Source organism: Capricornis sumatraensis, chromosome 21, assembly GCF_032405125.1.
Source record: "Capricornis sumatraensis isolate serow.1 chromosome 21, serow.2, whole genome shotgun sequence".
Taxonomy (NCBI): Eukaryota; Metazoa; Chordata; class Mammalia; order Artiodactyla; family Bovidae; genus Capricornis; species Capricornis sumatraensis.
This window is the reverse complement of record NC_091089.1, coordinates 28,846,871-28,873,724: the sequence shown is the minus strand read 5'-3', so window position 1 is coordinate 28,873,724 and position 26,854 is coordinate 28,846,871. Positions and strand designations below refer to the sequence as shown.

Below are 26,854 nucleotides of genomic sequence, written 5' to 3'. Positions count from 1 at the left end.
ATTAAATAGTTTTTTTGTTTGTTTAGATTCTAGGAGAAGGCAATGGCATCCCACTCCAGTACTCTTGCCTGGAAAAATCCCATGGACGGAGGCACCTGGTGGGCTGCAGTTCATGGGGTCGCTAAGAGTAGGACACGACTAAGCAACTTCACTTTCACTTTTCAGCTTCATGCATTGGAGAAGAAAATGGCAACCCACTCCAGTGTCCTTGCCTGGAGAATCCCAGGGATGGGGGAGCCTGGTGGGCTGCTGTCTATGGGGTCGCACAGAGTCGGACACGACTAAAGCGACTTACCGGCAGTAGCAGGACAACTAGGGATAAGACGCCAAATTGTCAGGTGGTACAGAGGTAAAGACTCTCCCTGACTGTGTAGGAGATAAAAGAGACATGGGTTCGACCCCTGGATCAGGAAGATCCCCTGGAGTAGGAAAAGACAACCCTCTCCACTATTCTTGCCTGAAAAATTCCATGGTCTGAAGAACCTGGCAGGCTACAATCTATGGGATTGCAAAAGAGTCAGATACAACTGAGCCACTGAGCACACACACACAGTGATAAAAGTTAGGGATCCAAATGGAAGAGGCTAATTGATGCCCCTTGATGTATTGGTTGGAGTTCAGATGCTAATGTCACTCAACTCACTGTCAGGGCCTCTCCAGTATCATAAGTTGAGGGATTCTAGAAAGTGATAAAGCTGGGAATTCAAACCAAAATCTCACTCTAGATGTGGTCATATTAAATAATCAGACAAATGCTGACATTCACTGAACACTCTCTCAGTGCCCGATAGAGTTCTAAGTACTTCACAGGCTCTGGCTCAGTTCAAGGTCAGAGCAGTCCAGTGAGGTAGGCATATCTCATATATCTCCCCTGATTAAAAGCCACCAATGGGTTCTCACTTCATTCAGAGTAAAATCTCCCACAAGAAGTTTACAAAAACTGTATATCACTTCCAAAAGAATACTTCACAAAATTCATCTGAAAAATTTCCAGGTCAAGAAATTATGCCAGCTTGCCATGTAATGTTATTGTTAAGGAATAGAAAAGAAAGCTTCCCATTAAAATAATGGGAAGCTCAAATAATGTAACATGTTTGGTATCACTAATAACTGTCCATTATTCCTGCCTCAAATGTCATAGTGAAATACACTTTACTTGGAAAAAAAAAATCCCCACTGTCCAAAATGCAGGGATTCTGAAACTGCCTAAATTTGAAGGGGAAGGGAAAAGCCACTTCATCCATGAATGAGGTATGAGGCATGAAATGAGTGGTGATCAATATCTACATCTTTAGCTAATCTTATTTTAGGAAGAAGGGCTTCCCCAGTGGCTCAGCAGCAAAGAGTCCACCTGCAATGCAGGAGCCGCAGAAAGATGTGGATTTGATCCCTGGGTCGTGAAGATCCCCTGGAGGAGGGCATGGCAACCCACTCCAGTGTTCTTGCCTGGAGAATCCTGTGGACAGAGCAGCCTGGCAGGCTACAGTCCAGAGGGTCACAAAGAGTAGGACATGACTGAAGTGACTTAGCACTCATGCATGCAAAATTTTAAGTAGAAAATAAAGGAACAGGGAAAAGCACCACTTGTGTTGGTCTCTATTCTGAAATCTTAACCTTGTTAATTTTAACATAGAATTTTAGAAATATAGACCAGAGCCCAAAACTGGAATTTTCACCTAATGTTGACAAGGTATGAAAAATAAATTAATTTTCTCATAGAAATCATCTCCAGTACATTTATTTGATTCATGTTTGGTATAAGCAGCAGCAGCAGCAGGAAGAAAGCATTTATAAATAGCTATCTACCACACATGAACTGCACTGAGTTTTTATGGTGTGTGAAATAAAGCATTTGGTTTTAAACTGAGAAGAGGAAAGGGGGGAAAAAAGAAAACAGTGAGTTAACTGAGAGTTCAGGTAGAGCTGACATAATTAAGAATAAAGTGGATTAATACTCATTATACACTAGTCATGTTGGATGTCTTTCTAAAATTATCTAAACATTATTTGGGCACATAAAATAAACTCAAAGATAAAATTAGCTCTGTAGTAAAGCAACTGGATGAATGCCTGATCTGTTTTTATAGTGAACGTCAGTAAACACAATTAAGGTGATTTTTAATTTATAATAAAATTTAGATAAATTGCCAAATCTAATCTCCTTGAGATCCTGGCTTTAACTTGCCGAATCATCAATAAAATGGTTCTGTATGTTTGTTTATCTGATAGGCTCCTTGGATCATACATATATACGTCCTTTACCTTTCTTACTAGCATGAAAACTTGTAGGACTGTTGATGTACAGATAAATAGAAAACCTACTGTGGAATATGGAGAGCCCAAATCATGCCATCGGATTAGGAAGGACACATGGGCTCTGTTTAAAAGGAATATTTTTCAAGCATGGTAGCAAAAATAGATCCACTTGGGATGGAAACAAAACATTCAGTGATGAGGTAAGCAGGCTGGAGGGCAAACATCAAATCTGAAATCAAACCAGGCCCGTGTCTGCAAAGACATGTTAGAAGACAAGATTTGGATTTCCAATGTTAGAAGAGAAGCAAGATGCCAAATGCTGATATTCGCAACTTCGGCTCCCCGAAACACTTGCTGGGTCACGCCTTTTTGCATATTCCTTGTGATATTCCAGAGTCACTCACGTGGGTGCCTGCATGGTGACATGTGAAGGAGGGCATCTGGCAAAGCTAGGAGGCCACTCAAATCTAACTTGGGGAGAAGGTGGAGCCAGTGGAGAGGAGGTGGGCAGGAAGGAGAGGAAGAAATGAGAAAGGGGGAAAAGCTCAGAAGAGAACATTAAAAAAGACAAAAAAGTGAAGAAGGAAGAGGAAGAGGAGAAGGAAGAAAAGAGGAAGAAGAAAACCCTTTCTATGAGTCCATCTGACCTGCGGAGTAGGAACTGTTGTTCTAATTCACCTCTCTCCTCTTCTGAGAGCCCACCAATGGGGGGAAGACCCCAAACCATCCTCATAGGTTCAGAGCCCAAAGTGACACCCTCTCTTCAACCTTCCCACCCTTCCTCTCTTGCACTCAGTTTCAACAGCATCAGCTGTATGGAGCACATCACCAAGCAAAATCCTGCCTCAGAGCATCAGTTAGCTGTCTCCTTTCCCCAGAACATTCTCTGCCTCCCCTGCCCTCTCAACAGGGCTGTCCTCATTCACTTCCTCCACGCTGTTGCTCAGATATCACCTAATCATAAAGACCTTCTCTAACCACTGTTAAATAAAATAAAAATCTCCCATATTTCTGTATGCCCTTTTTCTGCTTTTCTTTTTTCTTTACATCATTCATTGCTGTGTGGCACGTATTTCGACACATATTCTTTATCTATCTCCACTCTCTTCTTGGGATTTGTCATGAGAGACAGACTGGCCATTTTATTCACTGCTATATCTTTTAGCACCTAGAATTGTGCTTGGCATGTGGTAGTCGATCAAGAAATCATTGTAAGTGATTTAGTGACTGACAAGGAAGGAAGGGAGGGAGGGAAGTGGGGAGTGAAGGAAGGGATTTACTTTAGACAATCAACTGAAGCACAGTGAGATTAAATACTTTGTTTGGGCTACATGGCAAGTTAAATAATTTTCCCGTAATGAGCCAATAAATCTTTGTAGAAATTCAGAACATACATTGCATCAAATTTAAACTTGATGTTTTCTTTGTGTATATATGTATATTCCTGTTTTATTTTCTTGTGCTTCCCTTTGGCTCATCTATCAAGACAGTAATCTTATTCTGTCACTACATCTTTGGTGTAAGTGTTGGTATATAGATTAGAGATAGAAAATTAGTCTACTGAAAGCCTGAAATAGGCTTCCCAGGTGGCTCAGACAATAAAGTGTCCGCCTGCAATGTGGGAGACCCTGGTTTGATCCATGGGTCAGGAAGATCCCCTGGAGAAGGGAAAGGCAACCCACTCCAGTATTCTTGCCGCAGAATCCCATGGACAGAGGAACCAGCAGTCTATGAGATTGCAAAGAATCGGACACGACTGAGCAGCTAACTCTTTCATTTTTTCACTTTCACAAATCTGGTCAGAAAACAAGCTAGAGGCACTTACAACTTTTTCAAGGATGAGCAAAATAGCTTGAAAAACTTAGAGTGTACCCTGGATCTGAAGATCTCAGGGAAAGAAACCCTTCCTTCTGATCCTCAATTGCTGGAAGTAGCATAAACTCTCTGAAACTTCGACAGGATCCACGAATAGATGAATGAAAGAGAACCCTCATTTTAGTCCGAAAAAAAAATGTTCATTTTTATTTTATTATGGTCAACCAGCTAACTAAGCTGTGTTGGAAGTGTAAAGATAAAGACAAATTATTAATTAGTTATGAAAAAAGTTGACATATTTTCGACATCTGGATTTGTGATCATGCATATTAGTTGTGTCCTAGGTTTACACGTATATAACATAGAATTCCTTCAAAATCATGTAGGATTTTTCTGAATCGAGGGGGTGAGGTGAATAAGGCGTCCTTTTGAAGAGTACAGTGTTTTGAGAATTGGACTGAGGAAAGTATTCATGTTTAATTCTGAAGACTATTCCCATGATGGATGAAGATACTTCTAGTATCATCTAGTTAAAAGTACAGAACAAAATCTGACTAAACCAATGTGTTTCTAATAAATTTCAGATCACCTTTTTTTCTCCCTGCTTTGTTTTTTTTCCTTTCTATGCCTATTAGATTTAAGCAATTTTCTTGCATTTCCCCAAATAAACATATTATTCTCTATCTTCTTTACTATGATGATGTAAAAAAAACACAAAAATTTCAGTGTATCAGGAATCCTTGTGAAATTGCACTTTTGCTTGAAACCTGTCACATCACACCAGAGAAACTCTCATAGTCTATAAGCCAGAATGCCAGGGCTGCAACCGGTAATACAATTCACCACCACAGACAATTTATTTCTACACAGGAAGTGCATCTAATAAGGTACAACGAAAATCTGTCTTTTATTAATAATTTTAAAAATGTGTAGACACTATTTGTGGTAGACATATTCTAGATAGCTTTTTCAGATGAGGTTTTTTAAAAGCAATCTTGAAAAGGAATGCATTAACTAAATGGGCCAAAAGGTTCTTTTTCTTTGATGAGAGCTAAGTCCTTCCTCAAAAAGTTTCTTATGCTCCAGTAAATTAAATGTAGAATATTCTCATCACTCTTGCTGCTAATCAAGACACTAGCCATATAATACAGAATTATGCAGTGCCTTCATAACTAAAACTTTTATACTACACTTTTTAACAGCATTTATTTTGAGGAAGGGAAAGGGGCATTTGTCTGAATCTGGATTCAAAGTTGTATATAGTCCCTGTCATTCTACAAAGTGACTTTGTGAAGCAAAATTTTGCTAAATGTTAAACTTGAAAGTTTAGTGTACCAGATTAAAATACTGTCCACTAACTATGTCGTAGACTTGAAAAGTGAAATACCTATGACTATTAAAACAACATGAAGAAAATTTCATTTTTGTCTAATTGCGGTTAAAAGAAAATGTTAAAATATTAAAATGAAAATAAAACGAATACTTTCCAACCAAAAACAAAATTGTGTAGACACATATCACACAGCTTGTATTTAAAAAGATAACAATAAAATTAATTTTAAAATATGTGGTAACTTAGTAACAAATATTCAGGTTTCTTCTAGAATATTAGATCTATTAGCTTTCCCTTACATAAAATACTAGCTTATAATATCTCACATTATGTTTCCTTCCCATTATGGTTCTGCTGTGCACAGGAGAGAGACGATTATATAAGACATAGGTTGCATGTATTTCTGCCAATGTTTGTCTTGTTTCTAATGGGCTCCAAAGAGCCTTCTGCTTTTGAAGTTACATGTTAGAACAACAGTGTGTTTCTCTGGCACAGCATATGTGTTTGTGCAGCCCCAGGTGTCTTCAGGTTTTGCTCAAACACAGCAGATGTGTGAGTAACTGAAGGGTGTGTCCTCCACAGATACTTAAAAGAGGCCCCGGGTTCTGGGAACCAAAGGCAAGGGCAAAATATCAAGTCTCTCCTACCTTGAAGACTCATGGAAATTACACCTGAAACCAGTTTTTCTTGAAGAGAAGTATGCTGGGTGTTTTTTCCAATGTGGTGAGAAACAGATGACTTGAGATATACCGTCAACCTGTGTTTGGGTGTGCAGTGTGGTACAGTTAAGTGTGAGCACAGTGCTGTACCGCAAATCTCTAGAACATTCATGCCCCATGATGGAAACTCTACATTCACTGAACAGCAGCTGCCTCTTTCTCCCTCCGCCCCCAGCCCCCGGCAAACACCATTCTGCTCTCTGCTTTTGTGATTGTGGCTGCTTTCCATACATACATGCATGTGATTGTGCAGTCTTGTCCTGCGTGTCTGGCTTATCTCACTCAGCATAATGTTTTCAAGGTTCATCCATGTTGTAGCACATGGCATGGTTCCCTTCTTTTTTAAGGCTGAATGGTGTAGCTGTTGTGAGAAACATATGGTCGTTTCTCAAATATTAAAAACAGAACTACTGTATAAGCCAAAAAAAAAAAAAAAACCCTGAAATCATGATCTTGAAGAGATACCTCAACTCTCATGTTCACTGCAGCTCTATTCACAAGAGCCAAGAGGTGGAAACACCTGAAGTCCAGGGACGGATGAATGGATAAAGAAAATATGGTGTATACTTACTTCCCTGTCTTTCAGCAATCACCAGTTCCTTGTTCAAATAGTACCAAAAAACCTCACAACATCTCCAGAAGTTCCAGGAAAACATCTGTTACTTTTCTATTTCCAATTTCTTTTTGAAGTCATTATTGAGTCAAGGTGGCAGAAAATAAGCCTCAGTCATTTGGGATTTGACCTTCAGCTCTTTTCTGGGGTTAAGTTTCATCACTCCTATAAAGTACTAAGCCGCACTGAGTAGGAAGAGAGCCTGGTGGTCGGTCATCAACTCACCCAAGCGGCCACTAAGGAAACTCCCGCTCTGATCATGGTCACCTGGGTGCCTTAGACTGGAGTCTCTAGGTGTTAATGTTCTGGCACACTTACAGAGTAGCTAATAAACACAGAAGGACTTAGTTGCTTAAATGGAATGGCGGTTGGGGAATAAAAAATACTATCAGAAAGAAACATTCTATAGAATTGTTTCTGTATTATGAGCACAAAGTACAGATAGGAAATAAGTGTCTTTCCCCCATTCTCCTTTTCGCCTATATAACCATAAACTTTTGTATTGTGTTAAATTCAACTACATAATTTTACTTCCTGTACACCTAACATTCATAAATTTTTTACTAGGTACAGTGTTCTGGAGGAGGACATGGAAATCCATTATAGTATTCTTGCCTAGACTATGCCATGGAGAGAAGACCTTGGTGGGCTTTAGTCCATGCAGTCACCAAGAGTTGGACACGACTGAAGCAATTTAGCACACACAATGTTCTACATGCTTTAAATATATTAACTCATTTAATCATCTCCATGACTCCATAAAGTTGGTATTGCTTTTTTTTTTATTATTTTAGAGATAAGAAAACTAAGGCTTCAAGAGGAGATAAGTAGCTTTTCTAAAGTCACACAGCTAGCAAGTGGCAGAGCCAGGATTCAGATTCAAACAATCTACTTTCTGACTCTAGATTTCATGCTTCTCGGCCACAGTGACCCAAAATCTAACCAAACCAAGTCTGCCGAACACTTGGAATTTATCCAATATTTTGCTGTCACAAACAAAATTCAAGGAAGCTTGTCAAAGTTAAATGTTTACACAGAAAAATAATAATTACAATAAAAGTTCTTAAAATTGAAATCATTCAAATTAGATTAAAATTGAAAGATTTTGCTACAACCCACACATTCTTTAAATGGGCAGTCTTACATTTGTGGGGAAGCATAAGTGTATGTGCACGCACGCACACACACACACACACACATACACACACCAGGGGAAAGATTTGCATGAAGTGCACATAACCACATAATCCATTTGTGGTTAAAGCTGGGAGGGCATGCATCCTATAAGTGACAGACCAAGAAAGAAATATCACCTTTTTTTTTAACTCATTTTTTCTTGACTACACTGCTCCTCCAAGCGAGAACACGGTATCACTGTATTAATTCTGGAACATTCTGCAATCACAACCTTATAATACTTCACCCAGTCAAAATCAGCTGATAGACAGATACATAGACAGTGAGGAGACAGCTAGATATTTTAAAAGCTGTTCCCTAAATAGCAATCTCCTCCCAAATAGTATAACAATGTCAACAATTTGGTACTGATCCCTTCTCTAAAGTATTTCCCTGTAACTAAAATGAACCTATTACTGAGGATCTGTTTCCACCCTAGTCTAAAGTACAATTTTGCAACATGACCACCTTGGAATAATTTAATCTCTAAAAACAGCAAAGACAAGAAATCAAGTTAACATTGCTTTATTACACACCTCATATCTGTAAATATTGCTTTACACATTAAATGTTTGCTTATTTTAACCTGCTACGCTTCTCTAAAAGCAAAGTAACTTCTTTTAAGAACAAAATTAAAGCTCTGTTGAAAAGGTTGCAAAACCTCACTGCATTTTTAGACAGTTAGCTGCTTCCTTACAAAAATAAGAAAAATGATCTGTACATTGCCATAAAAATTCAAGAACATTCACTGGAAGAAAAGTGAAAGCTTCAAAAAGATATATCCTTTCACACTAAAATAGCCTAATTTTCGCCTTACATATAAAAGGAAAGAAGAATACTCTTTGTTAAAAATGTTTACATTAAAACTAAGCCTTTAAAAGGAAAATTTCTCTTTAGCATGTCTAAATCTAAGAAGCTAGATTTCAGGAGCAAATTAGAAAACAGAAAATGGAGCATCAAATTCACAGACCCCCGTTTAATGGAAGAACTGCTATCTTAGAGAGCCATAAGAAATCCCACGACCCCCATGAACGCTGTGTTTGTCCTGCAAAACCAGTTCAGCCAGTCCTGAAAATGCCTTCAGACTTAGCAGGCAGTCAGCTCTCTTCTTGTTCCCACACTCTATATAAGGTGAGGCTCAGAGAAAGGCTTGATGACACTTCAGTGACACTTCACCAAAACCAAATGGCAGCTGCCACTGGCCTAAGGAAAAAAGGGAAGAAAGGGCCTGGCCTAGGACAGCTTAAGAAGCAAACAATGTTGCTTTTACTCCTACTCATGTCCTGTTGGTGGCCTCTGTCTTTGCCCTTGAAGCCCTGGGTTTTCATGTTCCTCTACGTGCAAATACCCACTCAGGCATGCTCTCTCCTGCAGTTCCCTGTGTTCCTAAGTGACCACATGATCTCTTTCTTTCATGAATTCAAAATTCTTAATCTTTCTATTATTTTAAACATTTTAATAAAGCAAAACTCATAAAAAATGAAATTCATACTAAAGGGTGATTGACAGCCTGAAGTATTTGCTAGGTAAGTGTCACTGACAAGGTTGGGAGAGAGATGAAAGAAAGTGGGCCTGATGGCTGATTTCCTTGAATCACATCTATGTCTCTTTAAAACATGGCAGATCCAGCGGTTAAGACTTGGCCTTCCAAAGCACGGGGTGCAGGTTCAAACACTGGTAGGGGAACTGGGATCTCATATGCCTCGTGGCCAAACAAATCAAAACATAAAACTGAAGTGATATTGTAACAAATTCAATAAAGACTTTAAAAGAGGTCCACATCAAAACAAAAAAAAAACTTTAAAAATAATTAAAACAGGGTAGTGATCAGGAAAATGACATTTTTTTTTATAGTTTCCAGATTAGAACCCACTGCAAAAGTGATAGATTTGGGATCTTAGGACAGTCACAACTCACATAAAATTTTCATGCCCTCCCCCCAACCCCTAGCTCCCTTTACCTGTTAAAATCTGACTGAGAGAACATGGTTATTTGGCTCTAAATTTTTCAAAGTGTTGATCGGTGGGAGACATAAAGAAAATGGTGATAGAAGATTTATTTTTACCAGAATTCAGTTAAAAGAAGTTTTCAATATTAGCACCACCAAAAAAAAAAACATTTCATCTCTGGAAACCTGCCACCAGAAGTCAAGGAGCCTTAGATGGAGGGAGCCTTAGCCAGTCACGTTTGGTCCCAGTTTGTGGATAAGGAAAGAGACCAAAAAGCAAATCTACAGTTTCACCTAATCCCCTCTTTCCACTGAAATCAAAAAAGCTTAATTAGCTGTATACGATTTTAAACATTACATAAATGTACATGAACTATCTCCTGATATGCTTAGTTATCATGCAGCACCTAAGAACCAAACATAAGTTCTATTTTTTAAACCCTGTATTCCTATCAGATGACACACCACACCCCAGTCACACTTAAAAGTAATATCATTGCTTTTTCACTTTGTTTTAAATGTTGCATTGATTAATCGTTATACAACTATTAATCAATAAATGATATATATGTGCAGAACTGGAGAAGGCAATGGTACCCCACTCCAGTACTCTTGCCTGGAGAATGACAGGGACGGCAGAGCCTGATGGGCTGCCATCTATGGGGTCGCACAGAGTCGGACACGACTGAAGCGACTTAGCAGTTAGCAGTTAGCAGTTAGCAGTTAGCATTATGTGCAGAACAGTGCCCCTATAGAACATTGCTACCTCCTGGGCTAACTCAACAAATCTGCCTCAAAAGTCAAATAAAGAATTTTTCTTTTCTTTTGGCAAGAGTCAGGGGTGGGGAGTAGGTCCCAGTTCCTCATAGTCGCAAAATTTTTTAATTAATTTAAACTTAAGTATTTTCTTTCAAAATTTTTTTCAACTAGTGATACCTATTATTTGTTTTCTATTTTTTTATCATTTGAAGTAAGTATACAATAATGTGATATTAGGTTTATCATAAGAGTAGATGCTAATTATTTAAAGTTTAAACATCCTTGCCTTGGGGAATTTTACAAGGCTTTCCAGAGGGTCTAGCACATGAATGAATTTGAGAAGCACTAAATTTAAGCAACATCTTGGAAGATGTTAAATTGCACCTAAGGTTTAAGTTTCCTTTCCTATATTTGTTTGATTCTTTCTAGCACTGTGTAGTATTTACCTGCTTTAATAAGGAACAATGTGTTTTATTTGAAAATAGTAGTAAATAGAAATGCATGTTAATACTCATTGCTACCATAACTACAAAGGGAGTCTGTTTCTTCAGACTGACTCTATGGCATAATCACAATCCATCTACAAATAAGATATTCTAATTGCAAATGACTACTGTCAGTAGAAAATTAAAGAGCCACAGGTGCTAAACATGCAAATGAAAATATGAAAGTACAGTTCTCAAGAGGAGAAAAGCAACTTTTTCTCAGTATAATTTTCATTACTGACAAGTTACCAAGAGTAGTCCTGAATCTCAGGGAAAGGTCTGTGGAGCAAAAATGGAATTTCTAGTCCAGAAAGCTGTTCTACTATATTCAATCAAGTACAAGTTTCTATTGTTGGACTAATATTCAGCCAATGCATTTACTGAAAACATATTTGTAAATGAGAGATGGTCCGTTATAGACCTTAAATCCAATGCTATAGCATGAGATTTCCTGGTTGACTATTTACTCAGTAATAAAAGAGGGACAATCTGTTCTAACAGTTTTAACTTTCTAAAAAAATCAGTAGCAAATTTCTTGAAAGTATAAATCAGTAGATAGCATAATTTTAAAAATTTAGACAAAAATTCATACATATTCATATCCATATATTGCTAGATATATAGAAATAAATTGAATTTTACAATATCTCTTTTAGAAAGATGAAGTCTGACAAAGACATATCTAATTGTAGCACTGTAACATTATCTCTTTGTGCATGTTTCTGCTAAGGCAGTAAATTTGGCTTCCAAATTATTTAAAAAGTCAAGGCCATCTTCTTCCTGCTTTTCACTGCAGCAACCCACAGAACCGGCTGGAGACCCTCTTCCTTCATAGTTGTACGTAAGGACATAATCTTGTGATGGCATGTGCTCTTCATCCTGATTACACAGATGCAATTTCTGTAAAAGCAACAAAAAAAGGATTGTATTGTTGTTTTAAACACACTGAAACCGATAAACATAAAATTTATTTTTATTTACCTTTTATGTTTAATTTTTAACCAGTGTGTCCTCTAATGGATTCCTACATACAAAAAATGCACATGGTTGGTCTATGTCACAGCCATACTATAAAGTCAGTACATTTTACATTCCTAGTAACCCATACAAATAAAAAAATGTATACACATTATATTTAAGTATATTTAAATTACTAATGTAATGTTTAAAATATTAATTAATAGTTCATTTAATTATTAAGTAAAATTAAATTATTGTTAAATAAAGGTTTAATTTAATAAATTTTAAATTTTAAAATATAAGATTAAATTATTATCCCTAAATTTCATATCACCACAAAATGGTGATAATATGCATAGTTATTTGGAATTTGAGCTTGGACAGTTAGACAGTCCTGATCTGGAGTCATAGCTTAGTTTGTCAACTAGCTATATGAATTTGAGCAAGTTACTGAACATCTTTAAGCCTCAGTTTCCTGATTTCTAAAATAAGAATATAGACAGTGACTATCTCACTGGATCATAATTAAATGACAAAATAATAATGCATGAAAAACACTCTTATTAAACAGCCAGCACATAGTAAATGTTCAATCAACATCAACGAAAATTGCTATTATTTGCAGAAATAATGTGGGTAAGGATTACCACATTGTCTTCAGAATCAAGTTTCCAAGAGAGCCAAAACACAGCAAGATAGAAAGATGCACAAATTTTCAGTGAAATTTAAAGATAATCAAGATAAATGGCAACCCACTCCAGTGTTCTTGCCTGGAGAATCCCAGGGACTGGGGAGCCTGGTGGGCTGCCATCTATGGGGTCATACAGAGTCGGACACAACTGAAGTGACTTAGCAACACTGTAAAAACTGGGCCAAGTGATCAGCCTTATTTACCCTGGCTGGCTGTCACTGGCCTGTCTATGACCTTGTCAGACGCATGAACTCCCTCCCTTTCTCACCGGTGTACCTATCCCTTCTCAAACCCAGCAGATACTTCCTTGGCTTATGTTAGCAAGTGTCTCTCTTTATGACCATTTTAGCATCACATCCCATTACTAGACATATACATTGGAGAACATCCCTAAGAGTGCTTCTTAAGCTTTGCTCCTCCTCAGTCAACCTGATCTCATATGGTTACTGGCTGTCTAGAAACAGAAACGAGATTAACTCAGTACCAGAAAGAATACTTAATCCAGCGGCTCTCTACTCAGGTTGCACATTTGAATCATAGAGGAGAGTGAAAATAAAAAAGAAAGAAAAGCCAAACCAATTAAATCAGAATCATTCAAGGTGAAGCATAGCATTAGCACTGTTTAAAAGCTCCCCAGTGAATTCTGAGGGGCTGCCATGACTGAAAATCCCCACTGAACTTCACATCTTTTACATCCTTGCTTTCCTCGGATTAGCAACCACGATACGTTTGCATGGTGCATAGCTCATTATGGGCTTCTCTGGTAGCTCAGATGGTAAAGAATCTGCCTGCAGTGTAGGAGACCAGGGTTCGATCCCTGAGTTGGGAAGATACCCTGGGGAAGGGAATGGCAACCCACTCCAATATTCTTGCCTGGGGAATCCCATGGACAGAGGATCCTGGCTAATTTGCATGGTGCTTTTACATGGAAAAAAAAAAATTCAGACAGATCATATTATTTCATTTTCATTCTAGAATTCTGTACAGATGCCTTGCTTTCACAGAGAGATGCAGATTTGACTTGGGGATTTTTGTAACTGTGAAGAATGAGATTTTCCCCTCTATTTTTCTATATGAAAAGAGTGAGATAAACACACACCTAAAAATGAAATGTAACTTTAGTGAAGAAGAGTAGACTCCTTCAATTTTCATGAGATTTTAGAAATTAAGAAAAACATGACAGATGAAATAAAATATTTTAACTTAAGTAATGAAACAAAATCAAAGAGCAGGGGCAAAAATAGCCAGAGAGTGAGAGAGAAAGGATACTTTGGAGAATATGAAAAAGAAGTTTCTGAAAATAGATGTTAATCTCAATTTCCTAAAGTTCTCCACTGGGACATTTAAATTGTAGAGACAGCATGCTCAGGGAAACTCACTTCACCAAGACGGGGTTGAGTGAAATTTTGCCACTCGGAGTAAGTGTATCTGGAGTTCTCCACTTCAACAGCACCTCCTCTGCAGGAGTCCAGGGTGTGATGATGCCCGGCCCCACGGCACGACTCCAGGGTCTGGTGTCCTCCTTTCACCATTTCAATGGTTTCCTGCCCTCCATTTTTGACTCCAGATCCCATAGTACCACAAAAGCCCTGGTTAGCGTTGTTGACTGTCTGGGTCATAAACCCATTGGCAGAACACTGAAATAAAATAAAAGAAGACAATTCATATCGGTTGGAAATGGATTCAAAGTAAAGTCACAAGCAGGCAAAGGAGAGAGCTCGTTTACTCTTAAATTTTTTATTCATTCATTCATTCAACAGACATTCATCATTTTCAATTGTGTGCCCAGTCTAGGATGCAAAAATAGAGACATGGTCCCTCAGTGGCCCCAATGAGCTCTTACTCCAATGAGGCAGAAAAACAGACAATTACTCTAGGAATATGATTACCATGATGTATAAGTGAACACATCAGAGGGCTTCCCTCATGGTTCAGTTGGTAAAGAATCTGCGTGCAATCAAGAGACCACCTACAATGCAGGGGACGCAGGTTCAATCCCTCGGCTGAGAATATTTCTTGGAGAAGGAAATGGCAACCCACTACAGTATTCCTGCTTGGGAAATCCCATGGACAGAGGAGCCTTGTGGGCTACAGTCCATGGGGTCTCAAGAGTCAGATATGATTTAGTGACTACACCACCACATACGTGAATGCAGAATGCTAGAGGGACACAGAGGAAGAGTATGAAAATTCAAACTCAGAGAAACTAAGTGGGACATACTGGGGAAACTCCAAGCTGAGGGATTCCTACTTGAAATGGGAGAAGCATACATTATCTGCAAGAAGATCTAGATGCAAACACAAACAGAGTTCCTCAAGGATTCTCAATTACAGCCTGTTGAGAGTGGCTACCATAGATGGTTCAGAGAGAGAGAGAGAAGGTAGAGAGGTCATAAAAGGCTATGCTAAAATTCTTTAGAAAATCTTGAAGACTAACAGTTCAGTTCAGTTCAGTTCAGTTCAGTTCAATTGCTCAGTCGTGTCCGACTCTTTGTGACTCCTTGGACCGCAGCATACCAGGCGTCCCTGTCCATCACCAACTCCTGGAGTTTACTCAAACTCATGTCCATTGAGTCGGTGATGCCATCCAATGATCTCATCCTCTGTCGCCCCCTTCTCCTCCTGCCCTCAATCTTGCCCAGTATCAGGGTCTTTTCAAATGAGTCAGCTCTTCTCATCAGGTGGCCAAAGTATTGGTTTCAGCTTCAACATCAGTTCTTACAATGAATATTCAGGAGTGATTTCTTTTAGGATGGACTGGTTGGATCTCCTTGCAGTCCAAGGACTCTCAAGAGTCTTCTCCAACACCACACTTCAAAAGCATCAACTCTTTGGCGCTCAACTTTCCTTATAGTTCAACACTCACATCCAAACATGACTACTGGAAAAAACCACAGCTTTGACTAGACAGACCTTTATTGGCAAAGTAATGTCTGCTTTTTAATAAGCTTTCTAGGTTGGTCACAACTTTTCTGCCAAAGAGCAAGCGTCTTTTAATTTCATGGCTGCAGTCACCATCTGCAGTGATTTTGGAGTCCCAAAAAATAGTCTGTCACTGTTTCCAATGTTTCGCCATCTATTTGCCATAAAGTGATGGAACCAGATGCCATGCCCTTCATTTTCTGAATGCTGAGTTTTAAGCCAACTTTTTCACTCTCCTCTTTCACTTTCATCAAGAGGCTCTTTAGTTCTTCTTTGCTTTCTGCCATAAGGGTGGTGTCATCTACTTATATGAGGTTATTGATATTTCTCCGAGCAATCTTGATTTCAGCTTGGGCTTGATTCAATCCAGCATTTCTCATGATGTACTCTGCATATAAGTTAAATAAGCAGGGTGACAATATACAGCCTTGATGTACTCCTCTTCCTACTTGGAACCAGTCTGTTGTTCATGTCCAGTTCTAACTGTTGCTTCCTGACCTGCATACAGATTTCTCAGAAGGCAGGTCAGGTGGTCTGGTATTCCCATCTCTCTCAGAATTTTGCACTTTGTTGTGATCCACACAGTCAAAGGCTTTGGCATAGTCAATAAAGGAGAAGTAGATGTTTTTCTGGAACTCTTTTGCTTTTTCAATGATCCAATGGACGTTTGCAATTTGATCTCTGGTTCTTCTGCCTTTTCTAAATCCAGCTTGAACATCTGGAAGTTCACAGTTTGTGTACTATTGATGCCTGGCTTGGAGAATTTTGAGCATTACTTTGCTAGAGATGAGTGCAATTGTGCAGTAGTTTGAACATTCTTTGGCACTGCTTTTCTTTGGGATTGGAATGAAAACTGACCTTTTCCAGTCCTGTGGCCACTGCTGAGTTTTCCAAATTTGCTGACATATTGAATGCAGCACTTTCACAGCATCATCTTTTAGGTTTGAAATAGCTCAATTGGAACTCCATCACCTCCACTAGTTTTGTTTGTAGTGATGCTTCCTAAGGCCCACTTGACTTCTTTCCAGGATGTTCAGCTCTCGGTGAGTGATCACACCATCGTGGTTATCTGGGTTGTGATGATATTTTTTGTACAGTTCTCCCATGTATTCTTGCCACCTCTTCTTAATATCTCCTGCTTCTGTTAGGTCCATACCATTTCTGTTTTTTATTGTGCCCATCTTTAATAAAGTGTTCCCTTGATATCTCTAATTTTCTTGAAGAGATCTCTAATCTTTCCCATTCTATCGTTTTCCTCTATTTCTTTGCATTGATCACTGAGGAAGGCTTTCTTATCTCTCCTTGCTATTCTTTGGAACTCAGCATTCAAATGGATATATCTTTCCTTTTCTCCTTAGCCTTTTGCATCTCTTCATAGCTGTTTGTAAAGCTTCCTCAGACAACCATTTTGTCTTTTTGCATTTCTTTTTCTTGGAGATGGTCTTGATCACTGCCTCCTGTACAATGTTATGAACCTCCATCCATAGTTCTTCAGGCAGTCTGTCTATCAGATCTAATCCCTTGAATTTATTTGTCACTTCCACTGTATAGTTAGTTGTAAGGGATTTGATTTAGGTCATACCTGAATGGTCTAGTGGTTTTCTCTACTTTCTTCAATTTAAGTCTGAATTTGGCAATAAGGAGTTTATGATCTGAGCCACAGTCAGCTCCCAGTCTTGTTTTTGCCAACTGTATAGAGCTTCTCCATCTTTGGCTGCAAAGACTATACTCAGTCTGATTTCGGTATTGACCATCTGGTGATGCTCATGTGTAGTTTTCTCTTGTGTTGTTGGAAGAGGGTGTTTGCTATGAACAGTGCATTCTCTTGGCAAAACTCTGTTAGCCTTTGCCCTGATTCATTCTGGACTTCAAAGCCAAATTTGCCCATTACTCCAAGTGTTTCAGAGAAGGCAATGTCAACCCATTCCAGTACTCTTGCCTGGAGAATCTCATGGACGGAGGAGCCTGGTGGGCTGCAGTCCATGGGGCTGCTAAGAGTCGGACACGACTGAGCGATTTCACTTTCACTCTTCACTTTCATGCATTGGAGAAGGAAATGGCAACCCACTCCAGTGTTCTTGCCTGGAGAATTCCAGGGACGAGGGAGCCTGGTGAGCTGCTGTCTATGGGATCGCACAGAGTCAGACACAACTGAAGCAACTTAGCAGCAGCAGCAGCTAGGTGCTTCTTGACTTCCTACTTTTGCATTCCAGTCCCCTATAATGGGAAGGACATCTTTTTTGGGTGTTAGTTCTAGAAGGTCTTGTAGGTCCTCATAGAACTATTCAACTTCAGCTTCTTCAGCATTATTGGTCAGGGCAGAGACTTCGATTACCGTGATATTGAATGGTTTGCCTTGGAAATGAACAGAGATCATTCTGTTGTTTTTCAGATTGCATACAAGTACTGCATTTCGGACTCTTGTTGACTATGATGGCTACTCCGTTTCTTTTAAGGGATTCTTGCCAACAATAGTAGATATAATGGTCATCTGAAGTAAATTCACCCATTCCAGTCCATTTTAGTTCACTGATTCCTAAAATTCCGATGTTCACTGTTGCTATCTCCTGTTTGACCACTTCCAATTTGCCTTGATTCTTGGACCTAACATTCCAGGTTCCTATGCAATATTGCTCTTTACAGCATTGGACTTTACTTCCATCGCCAGTCACATCTACAACTGGATGTTGTTTTTGCTTTGGCGCTGTTTCTTCATTCTTTCTGGAGTTAGTTCTCCACTGATCTCTAGTAGCATATTGGGTGTCTACCAACATGGGGAGTTCCTCTTTCAGTGTCCTATCTTTTTGCCTTTTCATACTGTTCATGAGTTTCTCGAGGCGAGAATACTCAAGTGGTTTACCATTCCCTTCCCCAGTGGACCACATTTTGTCAGAACTTGAAGACTATGGAGACTCAAAATGGGGTTTTAATAACAGGCAGGGGACTTTTTTGTTTTTGCTTTTGCAGCACTAGGTCTTAGCTGCGGCAAGAGGAATCTTTGTTTTGGCATGCAGGAACTTTAGTTGCAGCATGTGAACTCCTTGTAGCATGCAGGATCTAATTACCTAACCAGGGATCTAACCTGGACTCCCTGCATTGGGAGTGTGGAGCCACTGGACCACTTGGAAATCCCAAGTGACATATTTTCTCTAAATACTATTAGACAACAATGTGAAAGACAATACAAAGGAGACAAGTTTAATGTCATGGATATCAGAGAAGTCACGAATAATTCTAGATGAAAAATGACAAGGATCTAAACCAAAGTAGAAACAGTGACGATTAAAAGAAGAGGATGGACTTCATAGAGAGCTTACTGTTGGTTAGATGGATGAGGCAGCACAGGGAAGGGTCAGGAGTTATTCCTATGTGTCCTACTTGTGCAACTAGATAGATGGCATAATTCACAGAAATGAAGGATGCACTTGTGGGTGAGAGGAGGGTGAGCAAGTCAGTTTTGGACATGGTAAACTTGAGAAACCTGTGGTTATCCAAGATGAGTATATGAGAATGTGGTCTGGACCTCAGGTGAGAGACCTGAGCTAAAGTATAATTCTGGGAGTCATTTCCATGTCGCGGGAGCTGAAACCATGGGAGTAAATGACCTCATCCAGAGAAAACTGCAGACTGAAAGAAAACAAGCTAAGAATCGAACCACAAGAAAAACCATGTTCTAAGGGGTGGATAAAGGAATTAGAGCTGTGACAGAATTGATTTTTCAGAAGTGATTCAGAATTGTGACAGAATTGATTCAGTTTCTGGAATAGCCACGGAGAAAATATAGAACCAAAAAAGCATGACTCTGAAGCTAAGAGAGGATTAGGGTAAGGTCAATGGTTCAGAAACAATCCAAGTAGGGTAAGAACGGGCTCAAAAAAAGTAAGCACCCATGAGTCAAGTAAAAAAGTGGCCAGTGGTGATCCTTGTCAGGAAAATTTCCACAGAGTGCTGGGTGAACAGGACTATCATCTTGGAGAAATTGAGTAAAAATCTTTCTCTCAAAAAAATCAGTTTCAAAGAAAAAGAAATACTGAGGGATCTAGGGGAAGTCAGAGACAAGACAATGTTTGAAAATGGAAAAGATTTGATTAAACACTAACTTAATGGTGGAACTGCACATCAACCCTCCAGGTCACTGGGGAGAATGTGAGTTATAGCAAATCATAACCTTGGTGTACCAGTTCAAATTGTAAAGCTTCACTTTCATGACAACACCCCCAGTATAAATAGGTACTGTTATGTCATCTTCTTACCAATTTATTTTTTATGTTTAATAGGCAGAGTCGCTATCAAAAGTTTTCAAGATGATTCGCTGAATCTGAAATATATCCATAAAAGTCATATATACTATTTCACTGCCTTAGAGAAAAACTGCAAGGAAAGAGATCTGAAAAGTAGCCATTTGGTGGCACTGCTACTCTACATTTTTCGCTTAGGTTGTTGCTTCAGTAAAATTCTATTACCAAAAAAAAAAATTCTCATTATCAAATCCTCTTGATGGCATGATTTAGTCATTATAAGTACATGTTCCGAGATCATATTTTGAAGCTAGTGAAGGGGGAATTGGAAATAAACTAAAATCAAACCTGAACCCACAGAGCCATTTCACATTCTCTCTCATCTTGGTTCCTTCCTACCCACCTTCAAGGACCTCCCTCAAGTTTATTTTCATGGGGCATTAGCAACTCCTTCTCCACATCAAGGATTTTCAGATTTACTTTTTCAGTTTTGATATTTTACCCAACTCTTAACCCCACGTGAATTCCTTTGACTTAAACACAGATCTAAATTTACCACCTTTACTCACTGCATTAAAATAAGTTTACATATAAACTGTGAAATATTGTTGCATTTTGTAAAAATATGCCTATAATTACAAACTGGTATAAAATTAATAATTTCAAGTCTTTTTGGTTAAGCGTCTGTCTACAAAGTGGGAGACCCGGGTTCAATCCCTGGGTCAGGAAGATCCCCTAGAGAAGGAAATGGCAATCCACTCCAGTGCTATTGCCTGGAAAATCCCATGGACAGAGGAGCCTGGTAGGCTACATGTAGTCCATGGGGTCACAAAGAGTCGGACACGACTGAGCGACTTCACTGCACTTGAGAAGTGCTAGTAACAGAGAACAGGTAAATAGGTGTGAGTATGTTATAGTGAAGCAGCTGATCAGCGTCACCAACTCCAGCGTCAAATGGCAAAGAAAAAACAGTGAGTACAACTCAGTCATTCCATTCCTAGACATAAAATAAGAAGTTATTATGAGTAAAATAGGGATAAGAGATATTTTAAATGTATAAATAAGATTGTTTACCACCAACCATGGTGTAATGGTAAAAGAATCTGTCTGCCAATGCAGGAGATGCAGGAGACGTGGGTTTGATCCCTGAGTTAGGGAGATCCCTAGAGGAGAAAATGGCAGCCCACTCCAGTATTCTTGCCTGGAAAATCCCATGGACAGAAGAGCATGGCAAGCTAGAGTTGATGGGGTCACAAAGAGTCGGATATGACTGAGCACTCAAGATTGTTTACTTTAAAATAAAATAAAAAGTAGATTCAATGTGACAGAAGCTATAAGCCAGGGACAGTGATTTTATATCAGGCCTTTTCTACATCTCAAGGTGAATATAGATATTTCTTATCAACTGTTTTCCTTTCACTTCCTTCCCACCATCAGACAAAATCATAACTCTTCTATGTTTGACATGCCTGCGTGAGGAACCCTGTAATTATTTCTCCATTCATAAAATAGATTTAGTCCCCAGTCCTTGACTCATACTCTCTGGGCTTCTCTGGTAGCTCAGCTGGTAAAGAATCTGCCTGCAATGCAGGAGACCCCAGTTCAGTCCCTGGGTTGGGAAGATCCCCTGGAGAAGAGATAGCCTACCCACTCCAGTATTCTTGGGCTTCCTTGGTGGCTCAGCTGGTGAAGAATCTGCCTGCAATGTGGGAGACCTGGGTTCAGTCCCTGAGTTGGGAAGATCCCCTGGAGAAGGGAAAGGCTACCCATTCCAACATCCTGACCTGGAGAATTCCAAGGACTGTAAAGTCCGTGGGGTTACAAGAGTCGGACACGACTAAATGACTGCAACCCCATCGACTCAGGCCTGCCAGGCTCCTCTGTCCATAGGATTTTCCAGGCAAGAATATTGGAGTGGATTACTATTTCCTCTTCTAGGGATCTTCCTGATCCAGGGATCAAACCCACGTCTCCTGCATCTCCTCCTTTGGCAGGTGGATTCTTTACCACTTCACCATGGTTGGTGGTCAACAATCTCATTTATACATTTAAAATATTTCTTATTCATCCATATTTTAATTTTCCCATAATCATTATTCTAGAAGAGTTATCTAGCTCATGCTGAAACTGCCAAAAGATCCCAATAATTTATCCTCCCCAGTCCTATGTCTTCCTGATCTTATTGGTCAGCATACAAGTTCGGCATAACACTACTTACATTATGCCACTTTCAAGCAGAAAAGCCATGACTAGCTCTCCCTTATCAAGAGAATAAATCCAAAACCCTTTAGTGGGGCGTATAAAAGCCTCCTCTCCCACTGCTTTTTTGTTATATCCTCTTCCTCCAGAACCTAATTCAAGTGTCAAATCTCTATTCCAGAACATCATTTCTTCCATTTTAAAGCAATTTCATGTACTATTTGTTGAATAATCCTTAAATCTGGCCATCTCCTTTTTACATTCATTAAGCTGTTGTCCATATCTTCACTTGCAAACCCTTCCTATTATTTAAGTTACAGACTAATCTGTGAATCTTCCACCAGGCAATTCCGTTTGATCCAGACATCATGAATATACTTTTGCAGCATCTATTATCTTTGAACTCCACCTGTACCCTAACAAATTGGTGCTATTTACTGTCATGTTCCTATTTAGTTTTCCCACAAGAGTAGATTCAATTTTTCATAAAGTGAAATCTTTTTGAGGCAAGAATATGCCTTATAAGAACTCTTTCATATATTTCCCCCCAAAGAGAAGCATAGGCCCAAGCACCACAGAGATATGTAAGAAAAAATAATGGTAGTTATCTTCCAATCTAAACCTGTCCCCCACACACATACATTTTTTAAAACACATATATCTTTTTTATATTTTCTTAGTTTACCTTGAGAGTTCTCAGCAAGTTTTTCCAATTATAAATGGTCAAAGAGTGAGATAAACAAATAATTTCTGAAAATGCATGTTGTGGAGAGCAGTCAAAAAGATTGCTCTTATAGTAAATTCACAACATCAAAGCAGTAGTAGTAAATCATAACACGAGAGGATGGAAGAAAAGATAACTAAAACAATATATCTGGTGTAAGATGTTTAAAAAAAGCCGCTACATAAGTCTTTGAATATTGGCAGATAAAATATTTATGCCTACAAAATCTGATCAAATTAAGAATATAAATTAACTTCTAAATTTTGTAGTAACTTCCTAAGGATGAGTTAAAGAAATTATGGAAAATACTCAGAGATAAACATCTGTTTTTTTAAAAAATCACTTACCACCTTATCATCTCCAGGTGCTTCTGTGTTTGATATAATTAGATTTTGCTGGGCCAAATCTTCTGGAAAAGCTTTTTTCTTTCTGGCACTAACAATTCCACATACTAAAGTTAGCAATATAGCTGAGTTAAAAACAAAAACAAAAGTTTAACATGCGTAGAATAAAATACTCATCTTTTATTTCCTAAGATACACAAGAAGAAAATAAGACACTGAACATGGTGTCCCACAGATGACCTTCGCCTTTCTAAAGTAATAGGCCATGATTTAGCTTACTTTTAAAATTTAAAGTAATTATATTTTTATTACAGCCCTCTTTAAGAGTTTGAATTCCACCCACCATTTAAGTATTTCAAATCATCAATTTTTTAAAAATTAATGATATTTATTTAGACAAAGACTTTAAAAAGATTTACTGACTCACAAAAGAATGATTCGCCAATGTGAAAATATAACAAAACAGACTTCTCCCTCCACCACCGCCCACCCCAGAACAGAGTTATCTCCCCAGGTATCTTAATTAAATTTACTTTGTAATTTACATATTCAGAATTCTTATTCTACCTCATGTACAAAGCTGGAATATGTGATAATAAAACTAATAGCAACAGCAACCACAATTCTTTACAAGGTTCAGTAAGCCCTCATACCAAGGATTGCCAGCCTATAGCCCTGAATCCAGCCCACCATGCTGTGTATCACTCATGAGCTGTGGTTTTTATATTTGTAAATGACTGAAAAATTTCAAAAGAATAATAGTTTATTACATGTGAACACTATATGAAATTCAAATTTTAATGTCCATAAATCAAATTCTAATGGAACACAATCATGCCAGTGGTTTAAATATTTTCTATGGCTGCTCTCTTGATACAAGAGCAAATGTGATTGGTTACAACTGAAACCATACAGCCTGCAAAGTTTAAAATATATACTATCTGGCCCTTTACAGGGGCTTCCCCTGGTAGCTTAGATGGAAAAGAATCCACCTACAATGTAGGAGACCCAGGTTTAATCCCTGGGTCCGGAAGATCCCCTGGAGGAGGAAATGGAAAGTGGACCAACCCCAGTTACATTGTGGCCCCTTGCTACTTTTCTGGCTCCATTTCTTACTCCTCTTCCCTCATCCCCTACTCTCAAGCCACTTCAAGCTCCTTGCCTTCCTTGATTTCTCCAAGCATTCCCTCACGTTAGGGCCTCTGAACTGACTTTACCCTCTGACCAAAAGCTCTTGGCTGATTATTTCAAAAATCATCAAGGATAACCTTCTCACTCAGGCTGGCCCAACCATCTACTGAAAATGACCATCACTAACATTCAACCCCACCCTCACCCATACACACTCTACCACACTATAGACCCTAATTATTTTGCTCCATTTTTCCCTCCAGGGTGTTTAATTCATTTATCACTTTACTGTCACAGGAAGACTTTGTTTTGGTTTGTTAATTTTCATCTGCTTTGTCCATTGATGAAACCCAAGCACCTAGACACTTCCAGTATATATTAGGTGCTCAACATATATTGGGCTTCCCTGATAGTTCAGTTGGTAAAGAATCCACCTGCAATGCAGGAGACCCTAGGTCAGTAAGATCCCCTGGACAAGGGATAGGCTACCCACTCCAGTATTCTTGGGCTTCCCTTGTGGCTCAGCTAGTAAGGAGAAAGGAAAGGCTACCTGCTCCAGTATTCTGGCCTGGAGAATTCCATGGACTGTATATGGGGTCGCAAAGAGTCAGACATGACTGAGTGACTTTCACTTTCTCTTTTTCAACATATATTAGTATTTATTTTGTTGAGTTGATGAAAAACAATGAACACATTAAAAATGTACCATGCACTGTTTTAAGCTCTTCATATGCATTAACTCAGTGAATCTTCAGTGTTACCCCATAAAATAGCTATTATAGGGCTTTCCTGGTGGCTCAGTGGTAGAGAATCCACCTGCCAATGCAGGAAACATGAGTTCAAACCCTGGTCCAGGAAGATCCCACATGCTGTGGGACAACCAAGCCCATGAGCCACAATTACTGAGCCCATGTTCTAGAGCCCGTGAGTGACAACTACTGAGCCCACATGCCACAGTTCCTGAAGCGCATGCCCTCGAGCCCATGCTCCACAGCAAGAGAATACACGCAATGAGAAACCTGCGCACTGAACTAGAGAGTAGCCCCCACTCACTGCAACTTGAGAAAAATCCCCAGGCATGCAGCAATGAATACCAAGCACAGCCATAAATAAATAGATAAATAAAACTTGTTTAAAAATAAATAAGAAAATAAGCTGCTACAGTCATCCCCTTTACTGAGGAGGAAACTGAAGCACAGTAAAAAGTAACTTGCCCCATATAACACGGCTTAAAAATAATACAACCGGAGTCCAAAACCAGACAGTCTGGTTCCAGAGTCTTACTCTTAACCACTTGTCCTATCACAGAATAAAGGAACAACAGCTAAAATAGGCTGAAGGACTGGGTCGAAATGAAAAGACAAGGAAAAACATGGCACTATTGGGAACTATACAACTGATAAGAAGGAGGTTAACAGAATTTAATAAAGCTGGTAGGGTACAACTAAGAAGAAATACTGCTGTGATTTGAACAGCTCCCACAAATCTGTAACTGAAACGAAATGATGTAAAATGCAAGTGGCTTTTGGTGGACTTGCATGTGGCAGAAGTTTTTAGATTGTTTGATTTGACCTTAAATGGGGTAGTACGAGGACCAAGAAATAAAAGCTACAGCATGATGGGTTTGGCACGATCTAAGGAATTTTCAACGGTTCTGTCCCAGTATGAAGTCTCTGATCTCAAAAAGGATCTTGCTACCTCTCACAGAAAGAGGCAATCCGAACTCAGAAAATAACACAAAAAGGAATTTGTAAAGGGGACTCATGTCTGATGGATGGTTGGACAAGATTTCTTTTTAAAGACCTTTTCTTGCACTCATATTTATCTTTTATGTTGACATTGGGTAAGAAAAGGGACTTACAAAAAAGTAGTGCTATGCCCAGAAGTATGGCAAGGATCGCCCATTTGCCAAGTATCACGTCCGCGCTCCGTGCAGTGCTCCGGCATTGAACGGGGTTAGTACAATCACAGAGGTTCACTCTCAAGGTTTTTGTTGCAGATAGCCCTGCTCTGTCTTTTACAGCAACAGGAATGAAATATTCTTGAAATTGGGCATTTTTCTGATATGCAAGACGGGCAGCTGTATCTGAAAGAAAATAAAGGAATTATATTTTTAATGAACGTGGATTCCTCCTTATGTCTGACGCAGGATACAGCATGCTTGGGGCTGGTGCATGGGGATGACCCACAGAGATGTTATGGGGAGGGAGGTGGGAGGGGGGTTCATGTTTGGGAACACATGTAAGAATTAAAGATTTTAAAATTAAAAAATAAAATAAAATAATAAATAAATAAAATAAAATAAAATAAAATAAAATTTGTTCTACCACCTCTATTTTTTAAAGATATCATTCTCTGGGAACTACCTGCCACGTGAAAATGGATAAAGAAAGATGACGATCTTCAATCTTTTCAAGCACTAATACCACCGTATATATGTCACCCACTATAACTTTTTCGAAGAGAGGCTTGAGGAAATAACTTGGCATTGCAGTGACCCAGTAGCATTTCAGCAATATTTAATACCCCCTTATCTCTTCT

The 26,854-nt window shown here is 38.9% G+C and overlaps 1 protein-coding gene across 2 annotated transcripts in view; it reads right to left on the bottom strand.

The window, feature by feature from the left end:
• Nucleotides 1–11,806: 11,806 nt before the first annotated feature.
• LOC138097691 (desmocollin-3) overlaps nt 11,807–26,854 on the bottom strand; it is a 52,235-nt gene continuing 37,187 nt past the window's right edge. The window contains exons 13-16 of one of the 2 annotated variants that reach the window (XM_068993982.1): nt 26,175–26,399; nt 23,186–23,307; nt 14,135–14,392; nt 11,807–12,004 (exon numbers count right to left, since the gene is read on the bottom strand). In XM_068993982.1, coding sequence (XP_068850083.1) covers nt 11,807–12,004; nt 14,135–14,392; nt 23,186–23,307; nt 26,175–26,399 — 803 coding nt within the window. Of the gene's footprint in view, nt 12,005–12,101; nt 12,129–14,134; nt 14,393–23,185; nt 23,308–26,174; nt 26,400–26,854 lie in introns of those variants that run through there. The other variant, XM_068993983.1, reaches the window with a different exon arrangement.